The sequence below is a fragment of the Alternaria burnsii genome, assembly GCF_013036055.1.
Source record: "Alternaria burnsii strain CBS107.38 chromosome Unknown 750, whole genome shotgun sequence".
Classification (NCBI taxonomy): Eukaryota; Fungi; Ascomycota; class Dothideomycetes; order Pleosporales; family Pleosporaceae; genus Alternaria; species Alternaria burnsii.
In genome coordinates this window covers 989,946-1,013,919 of record NW_024066108.1, presented here as the reverse complement: position 1 = coordinate 1,013,919, position 23,974 = coordinate 989,946, and the positions used below count along the sequence as shown (strand labels likewise).

The window sequence follows — 23,974 nt, the reverse complement described above, 5'->3', positions numbered from 1 at the left end:
TAGGATGGCTGCACTGTTGACCTAAAGAATAGGCTGACGGCGATCTTCGCATCAGCTATCATTTCTCGAAGGCTGTACTCTGGGGTATTTATAGAACGGATCGCCAAGCAAATGTCTGTATGGTATAGTTAAGAAGACTGTCCGCCTCTAATACCCCAACTTCGCTGCCCTTTCCTTTCCCAAGATATCAACAAGACTGATCAACTTGAAACTCGCTTCTGCCGCTGTACCTCCTTCGGCCAGCTCATTAGCATCGTCATGCGTGACGAACAGCCCATTCGGGAAGTCTTTGTTCAGCGCGTTCCTGACAGCAGTACATCCATCTGTGTTGCTAACGTGATCGATACCCTTCTCTTTGTTGTCGACGATGGTGAAGGTCTCGACGTACTTGTGAGGTGGTGCGCGCTCGTAGATCAGATACGCTGAGATACCCTGCGAGGACACGATGATGTAGCCATCTGGACCCGACTTGGCTGGCACAAGGGTGATGCCTTCAACATCTGCATGAAGTCCGCTCGCATCGCCTACCTGGGCAATTTGAGCACCTGTGTCGGAGCCAGTTGGTTCTGCTTCGTAGCGCCAGATGCCAAGTGGTTCTTCGCCGATGAAGAGATAGCCAGCCCCTTCGTCAGCAACGCAGCCTTCGACTTGGCCGCCCGAGCCACCTTGGAACTGGCGGACGAGGGTGGTTTGCAAGGTGCCGTTAGCGGTGGCACTGAGTTCGTACTGGAGATACTGGGCCTCCTTGTTGTTGACGAAGAGGTACTCTTTGCCAGAGGTCGGAGAACGGTAGTTGCAGGAGCCGTAGGGCTCATAGTCATCTGGCAACGTTTGAACACCGCCAGGGATGTCGCTAAGGTAGCCTGTGCTGTTGACTTCAACGAGGCTTAACGGTGCGTCAGCAAATATTTAAAAACTTTTACGACGCTACTCACCACATAGTGTTGTCACCGCGACACGCCGCGAACGCGAGGTCGATCTTCCGGGTACCAAGAGTGAAGTTGTAGATGACATCGACGTTGTTTGGCTTCTGAGCAGTCAAATGTTGAAGAAGCTTTCCTTGTAAGTCGAAGAGACCGAAACCCTCGCCCTCTGCAGACTTGGTCGTCGTAATGATCTTGCTTTGGTCGGGCCTAGTGGGATGTATCCAGATTGCGGGATCATCGCCGTCTCCGCCGTTGGCCTCAGTCTCGTATTTTGCTTTAACTGCAACGAAAGAGCAGTCTGGACCAGTCCAAGCGCCTTTGCATTTGCAGACATTTGGGCCAACACAATTGCCATGGCCTGAACAATCGTTTTCGCAGGTGGACCTGGAGCAGTCGTCGCCAGCAAAGCCGGCGAAACAAGAACAGCTCTTTCCAGATGCAAAGCCGTTGCTAGAACACGTCTTGGAGATGGAGCTTTCGCACATCTTGCAAGCTTTGTTCGCGGGACTGTATTGGGTGTTTGGCTTGATGCTCAGGGCAGCGAGCGCCCCGTCCAGGGAGCCTACAACCACCCCAGTATCATCTTCTCCCTCGAAAGCAAATGCGAAGGCGCCAGATGGGTAACCGGCCACAGAAGACTGAAGTATGGCAAGCGAGCCCTTAATAGAGAGTTCAGAAATACCGCCTAATGTAATGCTTCCTTTCTGCTTGATGTCGGAATCGTACACATCGATGACATCGTCGTGAGCTACGAACAAATAGTCAGTCAACGCACTGTGGTAAGCAGCAAGTCCTGCTACTTCAATGTCCTCAACCACAGTCTTGATTTCGGGTGCCTGGGTAGTTTCGGATGCTTGAAACGAGTACAGAGGTCTGTCCTCAGCGGAAAAGTAGATCTGGCCATCCGTAAACGCGGCGCAAGTCTCGCCTTCAATAGCAACAGGGAATGTCTGAACCTATGTCATCGTCAGTACTCATCTTTTAACAGGCCAAAAGAGCATTCAAACCTCCAGAATCTCAACCTGCGCTTTGCTACTGCGAATCAAAAACTGTACAACCATCTTCTTTCCAAACATGAAGATGTAGCTCTCCCCACTCTTCTGGCTACGCCATACACACGCGGTGCTCCAATCTCCGAGCTGCTTCTTATCGTTGCTTTTGACTTCTGTTCCGTTCTTAGCATCGAAGATCCTGATTAACGAATCGGGTGCCGGGATATTGACGATCAAGTCCCGGCCACCAACGTCTTGGACAGCTACAGCGATCTTCGAGCGGCCAGTCTTTTGGTGGGATTTCTCAGTTAAGCTCGAGGTATTGGACACTGAGAACGTCCGGAAGCCACCGTCGGCAGCACTTCCATCGTTGGAAACCAAAAGAGGCGATTTTCCGTAGATGAAGTCGGTGTTATCGTTCTCGAAACCGGTAGCTGCTGGGACCAACGTAACATTCGCGTTCTGGGCTGCGACGAAGGGAATTATCACACCTGCCCATGTGAGGCATCTAGTGAGGGTCTTCATCTTACGGGAGATGTCGCTGAGATTGACGAAGGCGGCCTATCCTCATAATCATGGTGATGGAGGGCGTCTTATATCCTGGCCCGTCTCCATGTACAGGACTGAACCCAGGCTTCCGGCTAATCCCTGGAAACATGCAGCACACGGTCGCCATAGCTCTTCGGAAGTTTCTATGTTTCGAGGAAAAGTCCGCAAAACCGTCTTTAGGGGCGCAATGCATAGTGTGCCTGCTGTATTGGGTTAGATCAGCTTGACTCGGTAGCCAATAATGATTGCCACTGTGGAAACGTGAGACGACCGGGGAGTGTTGGTCGCCACGGTCGGCATGGAGGAAAGGTAAAAGGATGGAGACATGGCGCAGTCTTCAAGATGCGACCATATTTGTGGAGAACCGTGGTGACATGCGGGGCTTGATTCAGAGGCGAAGGTATCGCAAGGAGATTGCAGCTGCCCCCACTCGAGTTGATACTAATACGCAGACATCTATGCAGCTGGGATTGCAGTAGATCTCGCTCCAATACGTCCGAGATCAGGCTTCATGCCCGGAGACGGTCAATACACTCTTATAGCCCATGATTCGAGGATGTCCCTCAGAAGCGATGTCTATTGATTTTTCGAAGCCGTCGGATGATAGTGACATTCAGCTCCGACCACAGATATGAGCGCTATAGCTGGTGTGCTGCTGAGAGTGTTTGGCGACGAATATCGATTGTTGAGTAACTCTCCGACATCCGTGGAGTTGCTCATGTGTGACCGGCTGTAGTAGGTGCATCAAGCGCTTATCTTTATACATTCCTGTATCAACGTCGAGAACATGAATCACTAATATTAGCCGTGGGCACGAGATGAATGGGTCACGATTGAGATTCTGTGGCGGAAAGAGGTGATGATGAAGAGAACGATAACGCCACGCGTCGCGCCAAGGCGGGCGAAGGCCCATCTCCTGCGACGCGACGACTGGCCACCGATCCTACACAACGCGACGACCGACCTAAGTTGAGGTTCGACAGTGCAACACATCTGAATCCCGTAACAGTCTCGTAGCTTCCAGCTTACCTCTATAGCAGATCTCTCTCACATGTGGAATGCGCCGTAACCCACTCTGCGATGGACTATCTCAGTACGAACCCTCTAGGCGTCCTCTCACGAATCGGTGTAGCGCATACACATCGCGACTCCAGCTCAAAAAACAAATAGCGATTGTGATTTGTCAAATCTCTGGCCACGATCGCAGTCGACCTACGTGTACCGCTCAGTGCCATCCCGTCTTGGTGCACGACAGCAACGACATTATGAGGACCGACGGTAGCACACTCCCATACTCGAAAGTTATTGCATAGCCTGTCGTTCTGAGTTACGGATACGACGAGATGTCTGCGATCACACGGTGTCATGGTTGGTCATCATATTAGCTGTCATATCGAACACTGGAGTCCAAGCTCTCGGCACTTTGGATCTTTCCCCGTATGAGGTCGCGGCACTTCGTCGGCTCAGGATCGCATCGTGGAGTTATGGCGGAACAAGATTCCAAGCTGGATCCCATACTAAAGCCGCCCAGATACCAAAGCAGGGCATGATCTGAATGCCAACGAGTAGGTATTTGACCCGCCAATGAAACCAGTGGAATGAATTAAAATAGTCACAATTCATCTACAACCCCGCATTCCACACATCGCAGCGTGCGCGATATACCTTGCCCATTTTCTGCCTCTAAATTACCCTGAGCAAGATCCAAGACTACAAATAATCCGGGGAAGACACCAAGAATGCTAAGCTATCATTGCGCTCTTGATACAATGAGATACTACCTTTGATTCGTCTACCGCATGCTAACCCCGCACCCAACTTCTAGCGCCACGGCTATGGACCCCATATACAAAAGGACGGTATCTTGGCTTCACTGCAACGACCACACGAATCGCACATCGCCGAGACGGAAGTCATTTGAGCAGCTTTCTCGAAATTCGGCCACGCGACGACGAGACTGCTTGACTGTGGTCGTTGATGACCTTTTAGCACCTAAGGCGGGTGAAGACTCTATCGTTTCGTTGGAAGAATATCGCATGATCAGCTCTTATATTGAATGAGCTCATCTTTGGCCATCTCAAGACTGGGCAATATGCGATCTGTTCTTGGGCACTCGAGGATGGATAGTGTTGATGCTGTGCACTTGTCGTATAAGTTGACAGCATCGCATCATTCAGGCATGATGTAACACCCCAAATCATTTATTGTGCTTCAAACCTTTGTTCCCAATCATGTTGTCAACTTCTGCTGTGGCGGTAATTCTGGCTTTTTGCGCCAATCGCGCATCTAGCTGGGTCATCGGCAAGGAGCAGACGGAGACCCATCCGAAGATGACCTGGCAGCGCTGCACAGGCAAAGGCGGTAGTAGCTGTACCAACGTCAACGGAGAAATTGTCATCGATGCCAACTGGCGATGGCTCCATTCTGTGAATGGATACACCAACTGCTTCGATGGAAACGAGTGGAACACCACTGCTTGTCCAGACAACGCAGCCTGTACAAAGAATTGTGCCATTGAGGGCTCGGATTACCGTGGTACATATGGCATCACGACTTCGGGTAACTCTCTTACTCTCAAGTTCATCACCAAGGGCCAGTACTCCACCAACATTGGATCGCGCACTTATCTCATGAAGGATGCAAATAACTACGAGGTAAGAGAAACCCTCAAGCATAATGGCGACGAATTAATGATTTAATTTCTCCGCGACATAGATGTTTAACCTTATCGGGAATGAATTCACCTTCGACGTGGATCTCTCACAGTTGCCATGCGGCCTCAACGGAGCCTTGTACTTCGTATCCATGCCACAAAAGGGCCATGGAGCTCCGGGCGCAAAGTACGGAACTGGTAGGATATTTGGTCGTACCTTTATAGACCAGAGTCTAATTGACCTCAGGATACTGCGACGCTCAATGTGCTCGAGACCTAAAGTACATCGACGGTCAAGCCAATGCCGAAGGTTGGCAGGCATCCCAATCTGATCCTAACGCAGGCATTGGTAAGAAGGGCGCATGCTGGTGAGTAGAATTGCCTATTTAGACTGCCCAATCTGATGCAGCCCAGCACCGAGATGGATATCTGGGAGGCGAACTCCATTTCCACGGCTTTGACCCCGCATTCTTGCCAGCCCGAGGGGTACAATGTCTGTACAGATGATGGATGCGGTGGTACGTACTCGCTCGACCGCTATGCTGGCACCTGCGATGCGAATGGTTGTGACTTCAACCCATACCGTGTCGGTGTGAAAGACTTCTACGGCAAGGGAAAATCCGGGGTGGACACGTCGAAGAAGATGACAGTGGTCACGCAGTTCCTGGGCTCCGGTCAACTCACTGAGATCAAGCGTTTCTATGTGCAGAACGGCAAGGTCATTAGCAACCCCGAACCAACAATTCCTGGCATGGTATGTGATCATCTTCCAAGGTTTCACGAAACAGCCTCTAATGATCTCTACTAGAAAGGCAACTCCATCACTCAGGAATGGTGCAACACGCAGAAGGAAGTTTTCCAGGAGGAGATCTACCCCTTCAACGAGTTCGGTGGCATGGCATCCATGGGTAGGGGTATGAACTTGGGTATGGTACTCGTCATGAGTCTCTGGGACGACCACTACGCCAACATGCTCTGGCTGGACAGCAACTACCCGACAGACCAAGATCCGGAAAAGCCTGGTATTGCTCGCGGCGAGTGCGACATCACCAGTGGCGTGCCAGCCGATGTCGAGAGCGCCAGCCCCAACGCGCAGGTAGTCTTCTCAAACATCAAGTTCGGACCCATCGGTAGCACCTTTGCGCAGCCCGCATCAGCCTCATGATGCATCTGATGGCAACCCAAAGCCGCTGCTAGTGCCTCTTCGTCGTCCGTGTCCCATAGCACTACCAGCCGCCACTTGTACATAAACCTGCTATGATCATGTCGCTCACTTAGTTATGATCAGGAAAAGGGTCAAATCATCGCTTCCCAGCTTCTGTTGTAGGTTTAGTCTTAGAATTGCATCTACAAGTCGAGAGCGCGATTGCCACCTAGTGGGTTTGCGTTTTGACTAGCTCCGGTAATTGTGATCGTTCCACCATGTTGCCCTGTGCATTCGTTTGAAATATCTGGGTGTGCTATCTCAAAGCCCTTCCAGGTACACGTTTATCACGACTTGAGGTTCAACGTTGCAAAGGCAAACATGAGCGTCCGTCGCATACGCAGTCCCTGTAACCTAATCTTCTCTCCTGAATACAAATAGTCCTCACTCTCTTTCTCCTGTTCGCCCGTGCTCAACATCACATCTTTTCATGCAACTTTGTCGACGCCTATCGATATCGCACAACAAATTTTCATACCTGTCTTCTGCACTACACATACACGTTGTTCATCATCAGGCGAACGACCCCGTGGAACTGATCGAACATGTTTGGTAACCGTGTGGAGGATGTTACACAATGTTGGTTTCCTTGCCCATGCGACGACTTGGAGGAAGACCAATGTGATTGTTGCTCATAGAAGTCATGTCAGTAATCCGATCGATGACAGAGTCGCATAAGATTATATAAGATTTGATATCCATATAGCATTCGAGTTCGAAGCTGAAAACGACGATCAATGAGTGAAGACGTGGTTCAGTCCGCTATACACAAGTGCCGCAAGTTTACTGCCGTCTAGAATCCGGGTTTAGTGTGTAACTCTAAGTAGCGATAGTATTCGTTAGGTGGTTGCCGTGCGCGCCGCTTCCGAAGTGGGGACGGACTGGAGCGGCCGCTCGCCTCCCATTGGTCGATCCCCAAATTCGTACTGTTACTCTTCCGTCAAGCTAGATCACGCGTTCTCATTGAAGATGGCATTCGAATCATCGGAGACGATATCATCGATGAGCCAGGCATGAAAAGAAGGTTTTATATCTGATACATGTAAACAAGCGTATATACACAGCACATGCAACTTCCTAGAAGTCCTCGAGGAAATCAAGACAGCAAGTCGGAGTGTTTGATCATGAATTGAATGATGTTCCTATGGGGAAATTGGAACCAATCTAAGATGGTTGCTTCCAGGCATTTTTCCGAGGAACCACAACTCGCTCTACGTCGCAACTGTTGCTGCAGTCTTCTGTCCACCAAGCTTAGCTTTCTGCGACGGGCGTTAGAAAAGTGACGCGAACGAAGGGGGGGAGGCTCTATAGACTACTCACAAGCAAAGGCACAGAGCATATCACGCTGAGCGTAGCAGCAGCAAGGAAGAAAGCCCATACGCTACTCATGGCGCTCGCAATCTCCGGGATGACCAAAGCTTTCTCCGCTTCAGACAATCCTCTGAAAGCCTTACTGCTTGATCCTGCAATGAGGTTGCCGACCTCGGCAGAGGCGACTTCTGGTAGAGCTTTACCAACCTTTTCGACGGCTATGTTGTGGAACAGGGTGCCGCTGATGGCAAGGAAACATGTCATCCCAAGATCTTGAGCTATTGCCATGGCGCTAATGGCGTTGGCTATGTCGTGAGCAGGAACTAGAGACTGTACTATAGCAAATCCGGCAACGATATAGCATCCTGTACCCGTTCCTACGAGGATGTTGTAGCCATAGATATGCGCGTTGGACGTGTTTTCATCGACCGTGTCTGCGAAAGGGATCAGTTAGGCCATCTCTACTCTAAAGACGCGTCAAGTGAACGGGTCTTACACATCAAAGCTGTCCCAAGAAGTGCAAGCGTGCTGCCCCCAATATACCAAATAGGAATCAACCCATATTTAGGCATCAAGAAGCCGTTGAACATTGACGCCACGACCATGAACATGATCAAAGGTAGTAGACGAACCCCTGCCTCAAGCGCACCATCGCCCTTGACGAACTGGAAGTACAGGGGAACATAGTAGGTCATGGCCAAGACGATACCCGAGGACAGAAACACTTGTACCTGCATATTGATCAATATTGGCTGCTTGAAAAAGTGCAGAGGGTACAAGCGATTCTCCTTGGTGACCAAGGGGTGTAGCTTCAGCATGACGATGAAGGCGATCAAAAGAACACCTGTAACAGTCCATAGTGCGACTATAGTGCCGGAAAGGAACGAGTAGATGACTCCACCAAAGGTCAGCGTGATCGTCAGGCAGGTGGAGCCAGAAAGGAAGATAAGAGCGCTGATCCAGTCGATCAGACGAAGTTTATCCGCGAGCGTCTTGCATGGGTGAGGATCGATGCTGGGGAAGAGTAGGAGGTAGACAGGCGTAAAGATGGCGCCGATGGGGAGATTGATATAAAACCCCTACTATTTGTTCAATATCGAAGTCCAGAGGTCAAAAGAGGATATAGAAGAGATACATACCCATCTCCAGGTGGCGCTGCTCATCGCAAAGGCGCCGCCGACCACTGGACCGAGGACGCTGCCGATACCCCAAACCACGGTGCTACCGGCAAGATATGCTGGCTTCTCCTGACTGTTACAGAGAACAGAAACATAAGTCAGAGTGCCCGAGTACATTCCTGAGCCACCGACGCCAGCAATCACACGGCCAATGATGAGTGCCTCGATGTTCGGAGCAGCACCGCAAAGAGCACTGCCCGCCTCAAACAAGAAGATGTTGAAGATGTAAACCCACTTGATGTTGAAAACACCGTAGACCTTTCCCCAAAGGAGAATGAACATGGTGCCGAGTGCGAAGCTGGTTCCGATCCATGCAAGTAACTCGAGATGCCCAAAGTCATTGATAATGGCTGGTTGGATGTTGGCGACAATGGTGTTGTCAAGAGCGAAGAGGAGCGTGGTAGATAGCATAGAAACGTAAGCGGTGGCCCACTACATTGCAATAAATGTGATAGATTAGCATAATCGCAATCTAATACTAAGATACATGCGTATGAGCATTGCTGTGGATTGTTTACCTTCCAGCCATGGATGTTGCGAGCGCTACGCTTTTGGGCCGTATTGACGCCGTCGTCGCATTCGAAGCGTTCGTTTGGTGTGGTCCGAATCTCCTCTTGCGCTGCTTCTACATGCTCCGTGATGTTTGATCCATCCATGTTCGGCTAGTTCAACTGGTTCTCAATTAGGTACGGCTTTCGCGGTCATCGGTCGATTGATAACTGATTTGGTAAATCTTTCGTAAGATCAAAAAGAAACCAAAATAGTTATGATGGGACTTCATGGTTAAAGCAGTATTATATCATCGAAGGGGCGGTTCAGAGGTAAGACGGACACGGGGACGGACACGGAGGCCGACAGACCCACTTCCCCCTGCAACGCTGCTGCAGAACGACGGAGATGGATATTTATTCTAGTAAAGATGACTCGGTTCTTTTAGGTTGCTCTTGAAAAATAGAGTCCGGTGGTCTACCCTTGCGGTAACTGATCGTCGAAGTGTATGGCCTTGGCAAGATGCTATTCGATGATTTCCAAAATCTTACAACCGAGTGACAACAGCAAAACTCATGGTTGCAGGGACAATCACAGAGCCGATGAGTTGAACTCAGTCTTCTCTTCCCATTCCTGCAGTTTTGTACCAACATGGGTCAACGATTGGTGCCAGTGTCCGTCCGATTCCTCAATATGGTCTAGAGCTACGAAGAGCAATTTGGACGCGGCCACGACGCCGTTTGTAGTTTTCTGAACCTCTCCATCTCTGAGTTCGCGATGTAACGCTTTCAATGCCATGAATAAGGGCCAAGCAATGAAGATCGCTTGCAGCATGATAATGTCGCTATCTGCCTTCTGTGGTGACGGCAAATTGAGGCCTACTGCGTTACATATCTGGAATGCAGCGGCAGTGGCGCGGCGTTGGTTCTCGATTCTCATATATGGTGGAAGTCCTTGCTCTTCGCTTTTCATGATGGCCATATCGTGTAAGAAGATCTCGGTAGCGCGCAAGTTCATGTAAAGGCTAAAAGCTATTGGGTCTTGGCGAATGGATGTGGCGTTAAGATGATGTTTGAGAATAACAGAAAGGTCTTCTGCCTTCTTGACTAGGGTGCAATAGCCGTCCCAGAAACCTGGAATGCCGTGCTGTTGATCACGGTCGAAGCAGGACAAAGCTAGCTCGACCATGAGAACACAGCCTGCGTAGGACGTAATCTCAAAGCCGGACTCGGTGCTCACATCTAGCAAATATGGCATCTTGAGCGGCTCTAGGTCGGAACTTAACAACCCTGGCGATGGCAGGCAGACACGGAAGTCCTGAACATCGTGTTAGTTTCCGCGTATCGTAATTCGTCGCAATGGCGTAGTCCAAACCTTGACGTCTCCCAATTGACAATCCCAGCCTGTCCGTGTTTTGACATAGCTCTGCAGAATGTATAAGGCCCAAAAAGTCCTTCGTCGCTCTTCTAACAGAGCCACGTCTTCCGTATATGGCAACCCCGATAGAATCCCACTATCTTTCTTTCCGTTTTGAATTCCTTGATCATGCCTAACTGCATCCATCTGATGCAATCTCAGAAGCCTACAGAGCATAGCGGCGCGTCCTAGCGTCAACCAGCTTCTCTCCAATTTCCGACTCATGGCCTCAAAGCGGCCTATCAGTAACAAAGCCTGGAGGCAGTTCATGTCTTTCATAAGATCTTTTCGTTCACACCTTTCAACATAGTCACGCGCAAGGTTGTAGCACGTCGCCTGTCGCTCTGTATCTCCAAGGTAGTGGGCGCAGCCGGCGAGAGCAACAGCGTAAACCAGGGCACTTGTCGCAGGACTGCCACCACTCGTCGAATCCGTTATAAATCTGTCTCTGCTCACGAACGGGAAGGAATAGTAGACGGAATTGAAGTAGTGATCGTGCAGTAGACCCAGATCTGCCGGAGATAGATCTTCCTCAGGCCCACTTCCGAGACATGACTGATGTTGATTCAGGAGCACATCGTCCAATGGCTCGAGCGCGGCCAGTGGCTCATTGGTCCAGTCAAACAACATATTGGTATCCACTCCATCAGTAAACGAAGTAAATATGTTAGAGCCATTCACCGCTGTATCGGTGGCTGCATCCAGTCCTGTTGTATGATCCAAACCTATCGGAGTGTTCATGGCCGATATCGCAGGGTTTGACTGTGAATCCGGCGTGGTAAGCGCAAGCTGAGCCTCAGCTTTGGTTAGGCGCTCCTGAAGCTGCTTCAGTTGATCGTCGCGTGTGCGACGTGGATGTGCTTGGTTGTAGCTGCATGGTTGATTTAGACGATCGCAACGTCTTCATTGCAAGATACGCATCGCAATTAGCTTCTTGTTTCCACTTTTACACAGTTGCGAGACGACTACAGGGAAAGTCGTATTTCTGAGTTGTACCCAAGCGGAACGTGGCTAAAGGTATTCCTTTTGCTTCACGCTACTCGTAGGATAAGAAACTATGCTGAAAGACGAACCTGCATTTCGGGAGGGCACGATCGCACCGAACTTTGCGCTCTCTGGTTGTCAGATGATTAGCGAACTCATCCGTTGATGGATATCACGTCCGTTTATTGCTGAAGCTCGTTCGTATCCGGCGGGACGCGTTAGCTGGGGACTTGCCTACAGATATCACAAGCATACTGTGCTGTGAGTGGTGCACTGGCAGAAGACGATCTCATCGTGTTGAAGCTTGTTGTCTGGTGGTAATGGCGCAGTGTAACTTGCGAGGCGAAACTTCCTCAGATTTGTTAATCATTCATGCTTGACGAAGCATGAGAGATACAATGTCGCGATGATCAACGCGTCGCGAACAGTGCTTCCACCTGGGAAAGGAGCAATCTCCAGGGACTAACCCTATTCCGGATACTACGGCATGGTGCTTGGCGCTTGCATATACTACAGCAAGGCTACGCATGTAAGTTCAGTCGTCATCTACTGGTGCGGCCCAGTTGCATCGTTTGTACTGCCCGGGCACAATCGGAAAGTGCCAGCACATCTCGTGACGACACACCCGGGTTTGAGAGGTCGCATGATCTGACCAGTCATCAAGATTGGCCAGCACGCAGCTGGTAGCAAGAACCAGGTACTGACCGCTATTAACACTCCATCTCTCTCTAATCCAGCCTTTGTCCTTCACCAAACACTGTCTTCCAGAGCCTGAAGGCATTCCGGCGTGAATCATCTGTCGATGTCGAGAACTTGAGGTGCATCGTCTGTTCTGCCCCACCTCCCCGCCTCCTCGGCTGTGGCGCCCGTGTTATCGCTTATCGCGACATTTCCACGTCTTCAGCGCGTCATCTGCTCCTTCGCGTCGACACACCTCAAAGGGAGGACAGACCTCCTTCGTGAGCGTCTTTCCCACCCTGGGCTCAGATATTAGGCGACTGAATTTCAGTCATCGACAAGACGCGTCGTCACGTTTTCTGTTCACCCCAGGTCAATATACCGCGAGATCCTCAGGCATCACGAACTGAACCGCTGTCCAGTCGTGATCAACACCGGACAACAAAAGCATAGTCGGCAGTTCGCAGCGCTATTGCGTCGACGCAACACTGTATCGCTTCCCGATAGGGCCTTTTTCCTACAGCGCTTGACCTGGTCTGGTATTGCCGGACTTGTACTGGACCACCACCTCCGCCAGCGTGAGGCCGTAGACACATCGCGATACACCACTCTATAATTTGGACATAACCTCACTGACTTTCGCTCTTCCGATTCCGATAACCGGGCTTCTAGTACAATATGCCGAATTCACCAACAACACCGTTTCCTCTCTACCTATTCCCTAGCCTGCCCTTCCGCCGACGCCGAAGCTCGGCCATCAGCACCTCGACCGCCTCTACGTCTCCGTCTTCATCTCCACCACAACCAACCTCCTTCCTCACGGCGCGACCAACCTCGCACCTACGCTGCCAGAAGTGTCTTGCCGACCTCATCCCTGCTTCATCCATCATAAGCAAAGGGTTCACTGGACGTCACGGCCGCGCATACCTTGTAGGGCCGCCGTCGACATCGAGCTTCTTGGCTAGTGGGGATATATCGGCGACAGGATGGAAGGAAGGTGATTTGCCAAACACATTGACACACAAGGCTCATGCTCGTCAACTCGTGACGGGCGCCCATACTGTATCTGACATCAGCTGCCGTAGCTGTGGTAGTGTGTTGGGATGGAAGTATGTCGATGCAGCCGAGGACAGCCAGAAATACAAGGTCGGCAAGTTCATACTCGAAACGAAGAGGATCGTCAAGGGTGCAGAGTGGGATGAGAGTATGAATGAAGAAGACAACGGTATGGTACCAGACAAGAACGACCAAGACATTGAGTTCGATTCTCAGGATGAAGACGAATGTGAAGATCTATTCAGCGGAATCTGGACACCTCAGCTTGCAGCTAAGAGAAGGAAGCGCCGTGCCTATGGTGATGTTGACCTGACGGCTTGATATCGTCGACACTTCTCTACAAGGTTCACGTGGCACGCATACTTTCTAGGCACCTTTACGACATATACCCTACACCTCTACACGAGGTACGAACATTTACTCAACGTACGACTAACACTCTTTTTATATTTCGATACCCAGGGAAGGCGCATGGTTTTGGCGTAAAGGCTTATTTCTGTGCAACGAATTCTCCATGTATCTAACTTACGAATCATGATACAATAGTACGATAGTTTGATCTTCACCACTTTTGAACACAGTTGTAGATTCGACCAAGTCATCGCGTCTTGTTGTGGGTTGGAATCAACCGTACTCACAATTTCGAACCCACGCCATTCTCTTTCCTCATCACCCTAGCCGCTTGTCCTGAACTTTCAGGATTCCATCCAGCAATTAGGTCTTCGACAACGTTGATTTCGTCTTGACCCCAGACCAGACCACCAACCGCCTCCCACTCCCCTTTATCCCCCTGCCTCAGCACACGATACGTGGGTACGCCACAGAGACCCATTTCTTTTGCCTCTGCGGTAGCGGCCCGCAGCTTGGCTTTGACTGCGGGTTTGTTCGCGCGAGCAATAAGATCAGCGCCGTTGAAACCACCTTGGTCGAGAACGGTACGGAGCACGGTGTCGTTGGACATGTCTTGGTTGTGAGACCAACATGCTTCGACTATACTTCGTTAGTCTATTTTGTGATTTATGCTGCGGCTCAGGAAGTGAAACAGAGCGTGCAACTCACACAACAGATTTGTGGTATCCGGCTCCACAAGCGCAACCCTCAGCACAGTCGGTGTCCGGATGGGGAAGATGTCTGCCCAATAGAACTCGACTTCTCTTCCACCATCTTGCCGACTTATCGCGTTCCAGTACTCGGTCCAGTCCGCGTGGTCTTGTCTCGACCACAGCGCTTTCGCCGGGCTAACCGCCGCCATTGGCAGATTTGGCGCACCGATCTCTCGGAACAAGATACCCAGGAGAAACGGCTTCATGACAATTTCCAAGTCCTTGCCAAATGATTTCTTTAGTCGTTCCAATTGTGTGTACCCCAGAAACGCCCACGGACTGCTAAAGTCGAACCAGAATTCGACTTTTACCCGGCCATGAGGATCATTACTGGGTACGCACCGCGGCATCAAGCTCTTGAGTGCCGGTACATGTGTCCACGGTTTTCCAGATGGCGATCGCGATGATGATGATGATGATGATGATGATGATGAAAGGGAGAGTAACGTCGCCTCAACGAAATGCATGCGATCCTGACCCCAGAAAAACCGCCCTCGCTTTTCTTCACCATTCGCGTTCGTCCAAAGAGCATCCGGGACCCAAAATCCAGGGACACCAAAAGCACCTCTCTCGATTGCTTCGGCAGTAGAAGTTTCTAACCCTTTCCTCGCACCTGCATCAGCGAAAGATTCTTCCCCCACATTTTCGATACCGCATTCCCTGGCAATCTGCAGGATGGTAGAATTGGAATTCACGTCCTTGCCTTCTGCCCAATAAGCTTGGAACAGCCTGTCTGTCAACATCCTCCTCTGTTCATGGTCTTTGACACAGTACAACAAACGCAGTGCATTCACCGTTTTGCGAGGATGCTGAGGTGGTGGGTTGTACCGAATGTTGTATCTGCGCAATGTACGTTGCATACCTTGCGCTGTGACCGCCTTCTTGGCTGAGTTGAAGACATCGGATGCTGAGCCGCCGGCGCCTTGAGGTGCGGCTGTTGCGCGGTAAATTGCGCCTAGGAGAACGGGTTTGTAGATCAGGGTAGCGTGAGTACGATGGGCTAGTGACTGTACGCGTGTTGAGGCTATGTAGGCGAAGGGACAGGATATGTCGTAGTTGAACTCTAGGATCGGCTGAGGATTGGTTGACGACATGATTGGCGAGAGTTGATTAGTAGAAGACGGTAAGTTCATATCATGAAGTATAGAAGCGACGGTCAGAACAGATACTTCGACAGAAGAAAGCTATGTGCAAGCGTGAATGACTAGCAAGTATTCATCTCGGTATACTCTAGCGTAGGTGTGGGGTAAATGCAGGTACAGCCGAGGTCCATCCGATTGACAAGAACACTCACGCCTATGCAAGTCAACAATATGAGTTCATCGTACACAGTATATATTCTCTATGACAGCCACTCAAGTCTATCGTGCCCAGTTCATGATTCTAATCTATGCATAATTGAAGCTGGTTCTGCAGAGTGGACAGCTCGAGCTATCGCTACTCTTGAACCACTTGAATAGACAGACTCCGTGGAAAAGATTCTTGCAAGTGTGACACTTCTTGTCAGGCAACTTGCGATCAGACCCAACTATACTGTAGCAGATGGCACACTCGCTCTGGCCCTTGAGCGCTCCATCGACGTTCCTCTTAAACGTGGTCAGCGCGTCGATTAGGCTGCCGTTGAAAATCGTAATAGCTCCCAGCGAAGTCCTCAACCAAGATTGCCATTTCTGTTCATTGACAGCAACGCGGTTCAGGCCTTCTATGTGAGCATTTGCGAGAGGAAAGGCGGGTGGCAGAGAGATTCGCATCGCCATAGTTTGTTCATCGACCACATATGATGCAGTAATCTCGCGCGCGCGGTTGACAACTTTTACCGCGAAGGCCGAGTCGGGCTCAGCTGCGGCTTGCTCTTCCGACCATGTGTTTACTGCATCGAGGGCGGCAACGATCACAGGCTGCGAAACGTATTTCTCTGTCCATGGCTCGAGCGCAACGACTATGGCGCGTGATTTGCAGCTCTTAAACCAGGTCTTTGTCAAAGACGGGACGTCGCGCAAACACAAGAAGTAAAGATGTGTTAACAACCATTGCAAATCACGCTTAGGTGGTTCAAGGTCCGCTTCATACGTCGTGATGTCAAGCTTGGAGACATCGACTGGCTTGTTGTGGGCATGGCCAAGGAAGTCGAACATGAAGTCGAGAAGGCCAGGAAGGTACTCACCCTCTCGGATATGCTCAACATAATCATTCTTGACCTTGAAGGAAGCATTCTCTAGGTGATCGAAGACAAGCAACCAGCTCAATAGATAACCTCGCAATGGTAAGGGCACACTACGCTCAAAGTTGGCATCGGCAAGTGCCGTGACCGTGGGCGCATCGATGATCAATGACAGCAATTCCTCAGGTAATCGGGCAGTCGTCTTCTCCAATGCTGCGTCAATGGACACTTGCTCCTGAGATGCAGGGATCTGCTTGTGTAGGATGTCGAAAGCTGTCTGTTGAACCGGTTGAGACTCCACGTAGAGAAGAGGGAAAAGTTCCTCGGTAGACTCCAGATGCTTGAGTGACACCTTGGAGATCTGACGCGCTAACACATCGTTGACCATCTTCAGAGGCTGATGAAATTCGTCTGGGAAATGTTGTGAATGCTTCAGGATGTTGATGAGCCCATCAGCAACAGCTTGCTCGTTCTCTTTCCATGCATCGAGAAGATCATCGTTTGGTTCTTCGGCTTGGGTCAAGGCCCGCAGTTGTGCATAGAGCTTCAACGATGCGTGTACGAGGGGGATTGGAGTGTCCATGCCAGACTCGTTCGCTTCCAGCTCTTTTGTGGCCGACCAAATCGTGGAAAGCGCACTCAAAATACCGACCCAGTGCTCACCGTACATTTCGAAGATCAGGGGAACCAGTACCGACAACGCGCGGCACAACTCTGCTTTAGTAGAACGGTTGACTGTGTCTTCTTGCAGCCACGGGATGACATGCTGGATAAAACGCATCAGTCGAGGACCGGCGATGCTCTCCAAGATACCTTCCTGGCCCATGACACTGTTCAACAGCACAAGTTGTTGCAGTGCCTCTTGCGACTTATGCTGGACATCAAGGCCTGTCAGATCGGCGACGATCTCATTGCACATTCTCTCGCAAGCTTTTGCATACGACAAGGGCTCTTTGAAAGCGTTCAAGAACGCAAGGAGCTGGAGGACGTTTTTCGAACTTCGCGTAGTTTTCAGCGTTTCCTGAAGTTTGGCGGTTTGTGAATTTTTCCAGCCAGTAATCTCAATAGCGTCGGCTATCAAGACAGCATATGCTCGGGCGTAATAGTATGCTGGAGAAGTTGCGCCGACATCTATCTCCGATAATAGTGAGGTTGCCCAAGACAACAGCGGGGCGTTGTCGTCGTCCTTCGACCACGTTTCAACAAGATTCTTCAGCTCGTGTGTCACGAATGACTGCGCATCCGACATGAAGGTCATCGCCTCAGCTTCAACGTCCGAGTTGTATTGTGCCCAGAAGCCATTCGCGCCGGCAAGTCCAAGGTTGTCATCTGCAAGCTGCACAGAAACCGCAATGTTACGAAGGTAGGCAGCTCGAAGCGCAGAAGGAACCTTGTCAACAGAGAAAAGGTCTGAGCTTTTGAAAAGCCTTGTGACATACTGTGTGATACGGTATGCAGCAGAGTAGCCGTCAGCATCGCGAGACATAGTTCTGATCTTAGAAGGCAATTGGCCATCTTTGACGAGATACACGGCGCCCCCAAGTGGATTCGTGATAGCCAAAGACGACTTTGGCGCAGCATTGAGAAACGGATCAAGAGCTGCATTCCAGTCTTCGATACTGGGAAACACGAGGGAAATTCCTTCCCAATCACTACCGGCTTTGACTGACTGCTTCGCCAAGTCGACCAAAGTTTCGACTGAGACAGATGTCGGGGTAGCGTCGCGCAGGCCTTGCTGAACGAGATTGTATATGGATTGTTTGGAGTCCGAGCCAGATGACAGTATGGTTTGGATCGAGGCATTAACAGTTTTAGCGCCCTGCGCGACCTCATCATCTGGGGATTCTGAAGCGAGAAGTAGGCCTTGGAGAAGACCAGCACCCTGTGAACTAGCGACAAACTCTCGTAGCATTGTTGGATTCGATTTGACAATTTGGCGTAGACCTTGCAACGAGTAGGGGGCCTGGTTCGATATTGATAGCGTTTCCGTCATGTAAGCGAGGATTTCATCAGTTGTTTCAGGAGTAAGTATCCTTGCTGGTGATTGAAGCATGCGGCTGAACGAATCCCATTCGGCTGAGCCCTCGACAGCCTCGCGTACATTCGTGGTTATGTACTTCTGCAATTCAGGATCCGATGTGGCAAGGCCAAATGACGTTGGTATTCTCGATGAGGTGAGGATTGCTTCGAGAGCTTTTGTCTTTGCTGGAGAGTCTGCATCTCTAAGAACAGTCTTGAGAGACGCGCTCCACGCGTCCTTGAAGTACGTGCGGTCCGACTTGGTGTATAGTATATCGATCAGATAAGAGGACGAGGGAGACAACACCAGCTCTGGAAGATCCTGCTGTATAAACAGCTCTAGATTCTGCTCAGCCTTGGTAGACGATATCAAACTTGGGTTGCGCTTTAGTAAGGCCGCAATCGTACCTGCTGCGGCGTACGGTTTCCCATTTCTGTTCTTGAGTACTTCGAGAGCTTCTGCTACTATTGAAGAGCACGCCTGGGAAAGGACTGATCGCAACGACTCCAAAGTCTCGATGGTAAGCGCTTGTTCTTGCATGGTCGCATATCGTGTGGCGTGCTGGATGACATTCGTCTGAGACTTCTCGTAATCCTTTGACTGCTCTGGGGCTGAAGTCTTGATGTTATCGATCAACTGCTGTGAGAAGGAAGGCCAACGCTGTTCGAGCACAATCTTCATTCCTTCAATTTCTAGTGCTTTAGATATTAGGCTTGACGCGTTGGATGGCACAGCCCAGTCTGATGTCTCCAACGATGGGCGAAGATACTGCGTGATGATTGGCAACACCATCTCTTCGAGGAGCTTAGTTCTTTCATCATCACTCAACGGCTGGGTGAGTTGACCAGCTATTTCGAGGTAGGCTTTGAATCCTGCTTCATGATTGTACTTGGGCTCGTCCTTGCGAATAATACCGCCATGCAGGGCGTTGAGTAGCTCTGCGCAATCAGCACTAGATTGTGGCAGGATCTCTTTCGGAACTATCTTCAGGAGCTCAGGCACCCGTGCCCACGTGTCGCGTGGTCCTAGTTGAGAGCCTTTCTTCAAGAACTGCCGTAGGCGCCTCTCGACTCCAGTCTTGCTCTTGTAGTTGTCTGTCCATACGGAGGGATGCTTGGATGTGAGTGTTGTGAGGGACTCGACATAATCGCTGACGGAACCGGTCTGATCGGAGTTCAAGGCCTCGGCTAGAAAGGCCTTGCTGAGAGTGTCGAGGTGTTCTTGAACAGCAACGTCCTCCTTGGTGAGGCATGTCCTCAGGAGACGGTGCACTGAGCGCCGTATGCCAGCGTCGTTGTATGAGGCGAACTGCCAGAGCTTCTTATCTCCAATGAGAGACTCGTAGTCGGTCTGGTACTTGGATAGCTCCTCAGGTTGTAGGTTGTTCAACAAACTACCCAGCAAGGATATGCATGCAGAGATGACGCGGCTGTATTTTGCTTCGGCGTCGTCTTTGCTGACTACTCGCTCGTCACTTAGAGTCGCTGTGCTCTCCTTGTCTATCGCATCCCGGCAATACTCTAGTATGAATTGTTGGTAGACCTTCCGGATGCTCTGGAGCTTTTCGGGTGTGTTGAAGACCTGTCTGAGGGAGGTCTGCGTCGCGTCTACTACGGACCTATCGCTATCATAGAGACCGCATAGCCATGCTGCGACGCTCTTGGGCATATGTCTTGCTATGCGCTTGCCGGCGGATACGGCGAACTGTCCGTGGACGAGGTGGGCATTCTGGCGAACCGCTTTCGCATTGTCGATCGAGGTTCGTGGGTATATCTTGATCCATGCCTCCAGCAGGCCCTCTTCCACTGGCTCTTGCAGTGACGATAGATATGATTGTATGTCTTCCAGCGCCTTCGCCTTGGTGGTGCTGTCCTTCTTGGAGAGGTTCCGGAAGTAGACGATGACGTTCGGGTCTGAGATGGCGGATAGATGTGGGGGTTCGGTCACGTAGGACAGGGGTGATGTGCTTGCGCTGAATGCCGCTGACGCACTGCCGAAAGCGCCGAAGGAAGACGTCGTGGCTGCCCGCGCACTGCTCGCCTGCGCCTTTGTTGTACGCTTTGACATGGCGGGGTTGGGGGACTGCACAATGTCGCTGTGCTCGTCGGCTAGGTATAGGGTGTGGGCGGAGGATGCTCGTGGCAAGGTGACAAATCAAGGCTAGCTGCAGCTGCGTAAACACACCAAAGAAACAGAGTGTCGCATGCACTTCAACATAGCAGAGGTTTGCGGATTACGCGAAATATGCGGCTCTGCTTGATGACGGCACCAGTTGTGGGTAGGCGGTAGATGGTGGGGCATATCCCTGTAAGTGCGCTAGAGCTATCTGGTAGTAGCGCGTCGCGTCGACATTGCACGTCGACTGGAAGGCAACGCCCAAGCTCGTCTGAACTTTGTCACCATCAACTCCCCTCCGCTACAACTAAACCGCGCGGGCGGCGGATCATCAACATGAAGTTCTTCATCGATAACCTTCCAGTGCTATTCCCGTATCCGAGGGTATATCCAGAGCAATATGCCTACATGTGCGATCTCAAGCGCACCTTGGACCAGGGCGGTCACTGCGTCCTCGAGATGCCTTCAGGCACGGGTAAAACCGTGTCCCTATTATCGCTCATCGTCGCTTACCAGCAGCACTACCCTGAAAAACGGAAGCTGATTTACTGTTCGCGTACCATGTCCGAAATCGAAAAAGCCCTGGCTGAATTGAAAGCGCTGATGAAGTACCGTACTACTGAGCTGGGCTATGAGGAACCGTTTCGAGGTCTTGGGTTAACGAGCCGCAAGAATCTTTGCTTACATCCGTCCGTCAAGCGAGAGAAGAGTGGAACAGTAGTAGATGCCAGATGCCGCAGCTTGACAGCGGGCTTTGTGAAGGAAAAGAAAGAGCGAGGCGAGGATGTTGAGCTCTGTGTATATCACGAGAACTTGGATCTTCTAGAACCCCACAATCTCATACCGCCCGGTGTATGGACCTTCGATGGCATACTGAAGTATGGTGAGCAGCAGAAGCAGTGTCCTTACTTCACAGCCCGGCGAATGATGCCTTACTGCGACGTCATCATCTACTCGTACCATTACCTACTAGATCCAAAGATCGCAGACAGGGTGTCGAAAGAGCTTTCCAAAGACTGCATCGTCGTCTTCGACGAAGCTCACAACATCGACAACGTATGCATCGAATCTCTCAGCATCGATCTTACAGAGGATGTATTACGGAAAGCTACCAAGGGTGTCAACAATCTCGATCGCAAAATCACGGAAATGAAGAGCAGTGATGCAGAGAAGTTGCAAAACGAATACGCAAAACTTGTCGAAGGCCTCCGAGCTGCCGACGAAGCACGAAACGAAGAGGCCTTTATGGCTAACCCAGCATTACCAGATGATCTTCTCACAGAGGCCGTACCCGGTAACATACGGCGAGCTGAACACTTCGTTGCCTTCCTGAAGCGCTTCATCGAATATCTCAAGACCCGTATGAAGGTTCTCAATGTGGTTGCAGACACACCGCCAGAATTTCTGAAGCATTTGAAGGATCTTACTTTCATCGAGAGGAAACCACTCCGATTTTGCGCTGAGCGTCTCACATCACTTGTCCGAACTCTAGAACTCACAAACATCGAAGACTACCAACCCCTCCAAGAGGTCGCGACGTTTGCTACACTAGTAGCTACCTACGAGACTGGGTTCCTCCTGATCATCGAGCCTTTCGAATCAGCAACAGCCACTGTCCCGAACCCAGTGTTGCATCTGACTTGTCTGGACGCTGCGATAGCCATCAAGCCCGTCTTCGAACGCTTCTACTCCGTCATCGTCACCTCCGGAACTATGTCTCCACTCGACATGTACCCACGCATGCTTAACTTCAACACTGTGGTTCAAGAATCGTTCACCATGACGCTGACACGCAAGTCATTTTTGCCCATGATCGTCGATCGAGGCAATGACCAGAACCAAGTTACCTCGCAATTCGAACATCGCAACGACTTGCAAGTACAGCGAAACTTTGGCAACCTGCTCATCGAATTCTGCAAACTGACTCCAGATGGCGTCGTCGTCTTCTTCCCGTCATATCTTTACATGGAGAGCATCATTTCAGCATGGCAAGGCATGGAGATCCTAGACACAGTCTGGAAGTACAAACTCATTCTTGTCGAAACTCCTGATGCACAGGAAACTGCTCTCGCCTTAGAAACCTTCCGCACAGCTTGCAACAACGGTCGCGGCGCTGTCCTACTCTGTGTCGCACGAGGAAAGGTCAGCGAAGGAATCGATTTTGATCACCACTACGGCCGTACAGTGTTGTGTATGGGCGTACCCTACCAATACACCGAATCAAGGATTTTGAAAGCCCGTCTAGAGTTCCTTCGAGAAACCTACCGCATCAAGGAAGCAGACTTCCTCTCCTTCGACGCCATGCGCCACGCAGCCCAATGTCTTGGTCGTGTCATTCGCGGTAAAGATGACTACGGAATCATGGTGTTAGCGGACAAACGCTTCAACAAGAAACAAACTCAACTCCCCAAATGGATCCAACAAGGCCTCGACGCCAAGAGCACGAAGCTGTCTATCGACCAAGCTGTCGGCGCAGCCAAGGCTTTCTTGAAGGATATGAGTGTGCCGTGGAGCCGAGCAGAACAAGAAGGTCATTCGTCGTGGTCGCTGGAGGATCTTGAAGCTCATCAGCGTAAGAAGGAGGCCCATGGTATCAGCGGTACAGACAACCCAGCTATGCGTGCACTGGAAGGAAGAGCCGAAGTTGAGCGTATGGAGGTTGATGAAGTGGACGAGTTCGGGGGCACGGCGGACGTTGATGCTGAGATGGCTGATTTGGCCGACGAATAGGACTCCGGAGCTATAACACCACCCAGAAAATGCATGGACTTTATGCATGGTGGTATTAGTGATATTCCCAGGTAGTTGGCTACGCGTCCGAGGTGAAATAATACGATCTTGGATACGAAAAAAAAAATAGACAATGAAAGCACATGCTGTGCCATGTTCCTAACTATTGTACTCATAACAAACTATGCGTCTACCTGCTCCTGCCTACAACTCTATCAGACGCAAGCTGTTCACCATAATTTCACAGCATACAGAAATGGAATCGAAATACGAACATTGCATTCAACTATTGACCGGTGAGCGGAGAACACCTTACTAGGAAATTACGCACAATAGATCAGCGACCGGACTCCTCGTGTGCTACTTCAAATTAAGGATGAACGCCCCAATCCACTATGCAGAAATCCCC

The 23,974-nt window shown here is 50.7% G+C and overlaps 7 protein-coding genes across 7 annotated transcripts; 3 read left to right on the top strand and 4 right to left on the bottom strand.

Annotated features, from left to right (window-relative positions):
- Positions 1-147: 147 nt before the first annotated feature.
- Positions 148-2,443, bottom strand: GT037_001733 (thermostable phytase; the record flags this gene model as incomplete). The annotated part of the gene is made up of 3 exons (XM_038926780.1): positions 148-886; positions 936-1,882; positions 1,934-2,443. The coding sequence occupies 3 exons, from the start codon at positions 2,441-2,443 to the stop codon at positions 148-150; spliced, it is 2,196 nt and encodes a 731-aa protein (XP_038790072.1).
- Positions 2,444-4,698: 2,255 nt separating this feature from the next.
- GT037_001732 (glycoside hydrolase family 7 protein) lies at positions 4,699-6,285 on the top strand (the record flags this gene model as incomplete). Its single annotated transcript, XM_038926779.1, has 5 exons — positions 4,699-5,121; positions 5,183-5,318; positions 5,368-5,488; positions 5,535-5,874; positions 5,929-6,285. 5 exons carry the CDS (start codon positions 4,699-4,701, stop codon positions 6,283-6,285), a joined length of 1,377 nt encoding a protein of 458 aa, XP_038790071.1.
- A 1,250-nt stretch (positions 6,286-7,535) lies between these two features.
- GT037_001731 (major facilitator superfamily transporter) lies at positions 7,536-9,469 on the bottom strand (the record flags this gene model as incomplete). Its single annotated transcript, XM_038926778.1, has 5 exons — positions 7,536-7,583; positions 7,645-8,069; positions 8,132-8,714; positions 8,775-9,245; positions 9,332-9,469. 5 exons carry the CDS (start codon positions 9,467-9,469, stop codon positions 7,536-7,538), a joined length of 1,665 nt encoding a protein of 554 aa, XP_038790070.1.
- Positions 9,470-9,893: 424 nt separating this feature from the next.
- GT037_001730 (transcription factor) lies at positions 9,894-11,348 on the bottom strand (the record flags this gene model as incomplete). Its single annotated transcript, XM_038926777.1, has 2 exons — positions 9,894-10,619; positions 10,677-11,348. 2 exons carry the CDS (start codon positions 11,346-11,348, stop codon positions 9,894-9,896), a joined length of 1,398 nt encoding a protein of 465 aa, XP_038790069.1.
- A 1,710-nt stretch (positions 11,349-13,058) lies between these two features.
- On the top strand, positions 13,059-13,757 carry GT037_001729 (yippee family protein; the record flags this gene model as incomplete). The annotated part of the gene is made up of 1 exon (XM_038926776.1): positions 13,059-13,757. One exon carries the CDS (start codon positions 13,059-13,061, stop codon positions 13,755-13,757), a length of 699 nt encoding a protein of 232 aa, XP_038790068.1.
- A 313-nt stretch (positions 13,758-14,070) lies between these two features.
- GT037_001728 (ring zinc finger protein) lies at positions 14,071-20,787 on the bottom strand (the record flags this gene model as incomplete). The annotated part of the gene is made up of 3 exons (XM_038926775.1): positions 14,071-14,426; positions 14,496-15,723; positions 16,006-20,787. 3 exons carry the CDS (start codon positions 20,785-20,787, stop codon positions 14,071-14,073), a joined length of 6,366 nt encoding a protein of 2,121 aa, XP_038790067.1.
- A 384-nt stretch (positions 20,788-21,171) lies between these two features.
- Positions 21,172-23,565, top strand: GT037_001727 (dna repair helicase; the record flags this gene model as incomplete). The annotated part of the gene is made up of 1 exon (XM_038926774.1): positions 21,172-23,565. The coding sequence occupies one exon, from the start codon at positions 21,172-21,174 to the stop codon at positions 23,563-23,565; it is 2,394 nt and encodes a 797-aa protein (XP_038790066.1).
- Positions 23,566-23,974: the final 409 nt, after the last annotated feature.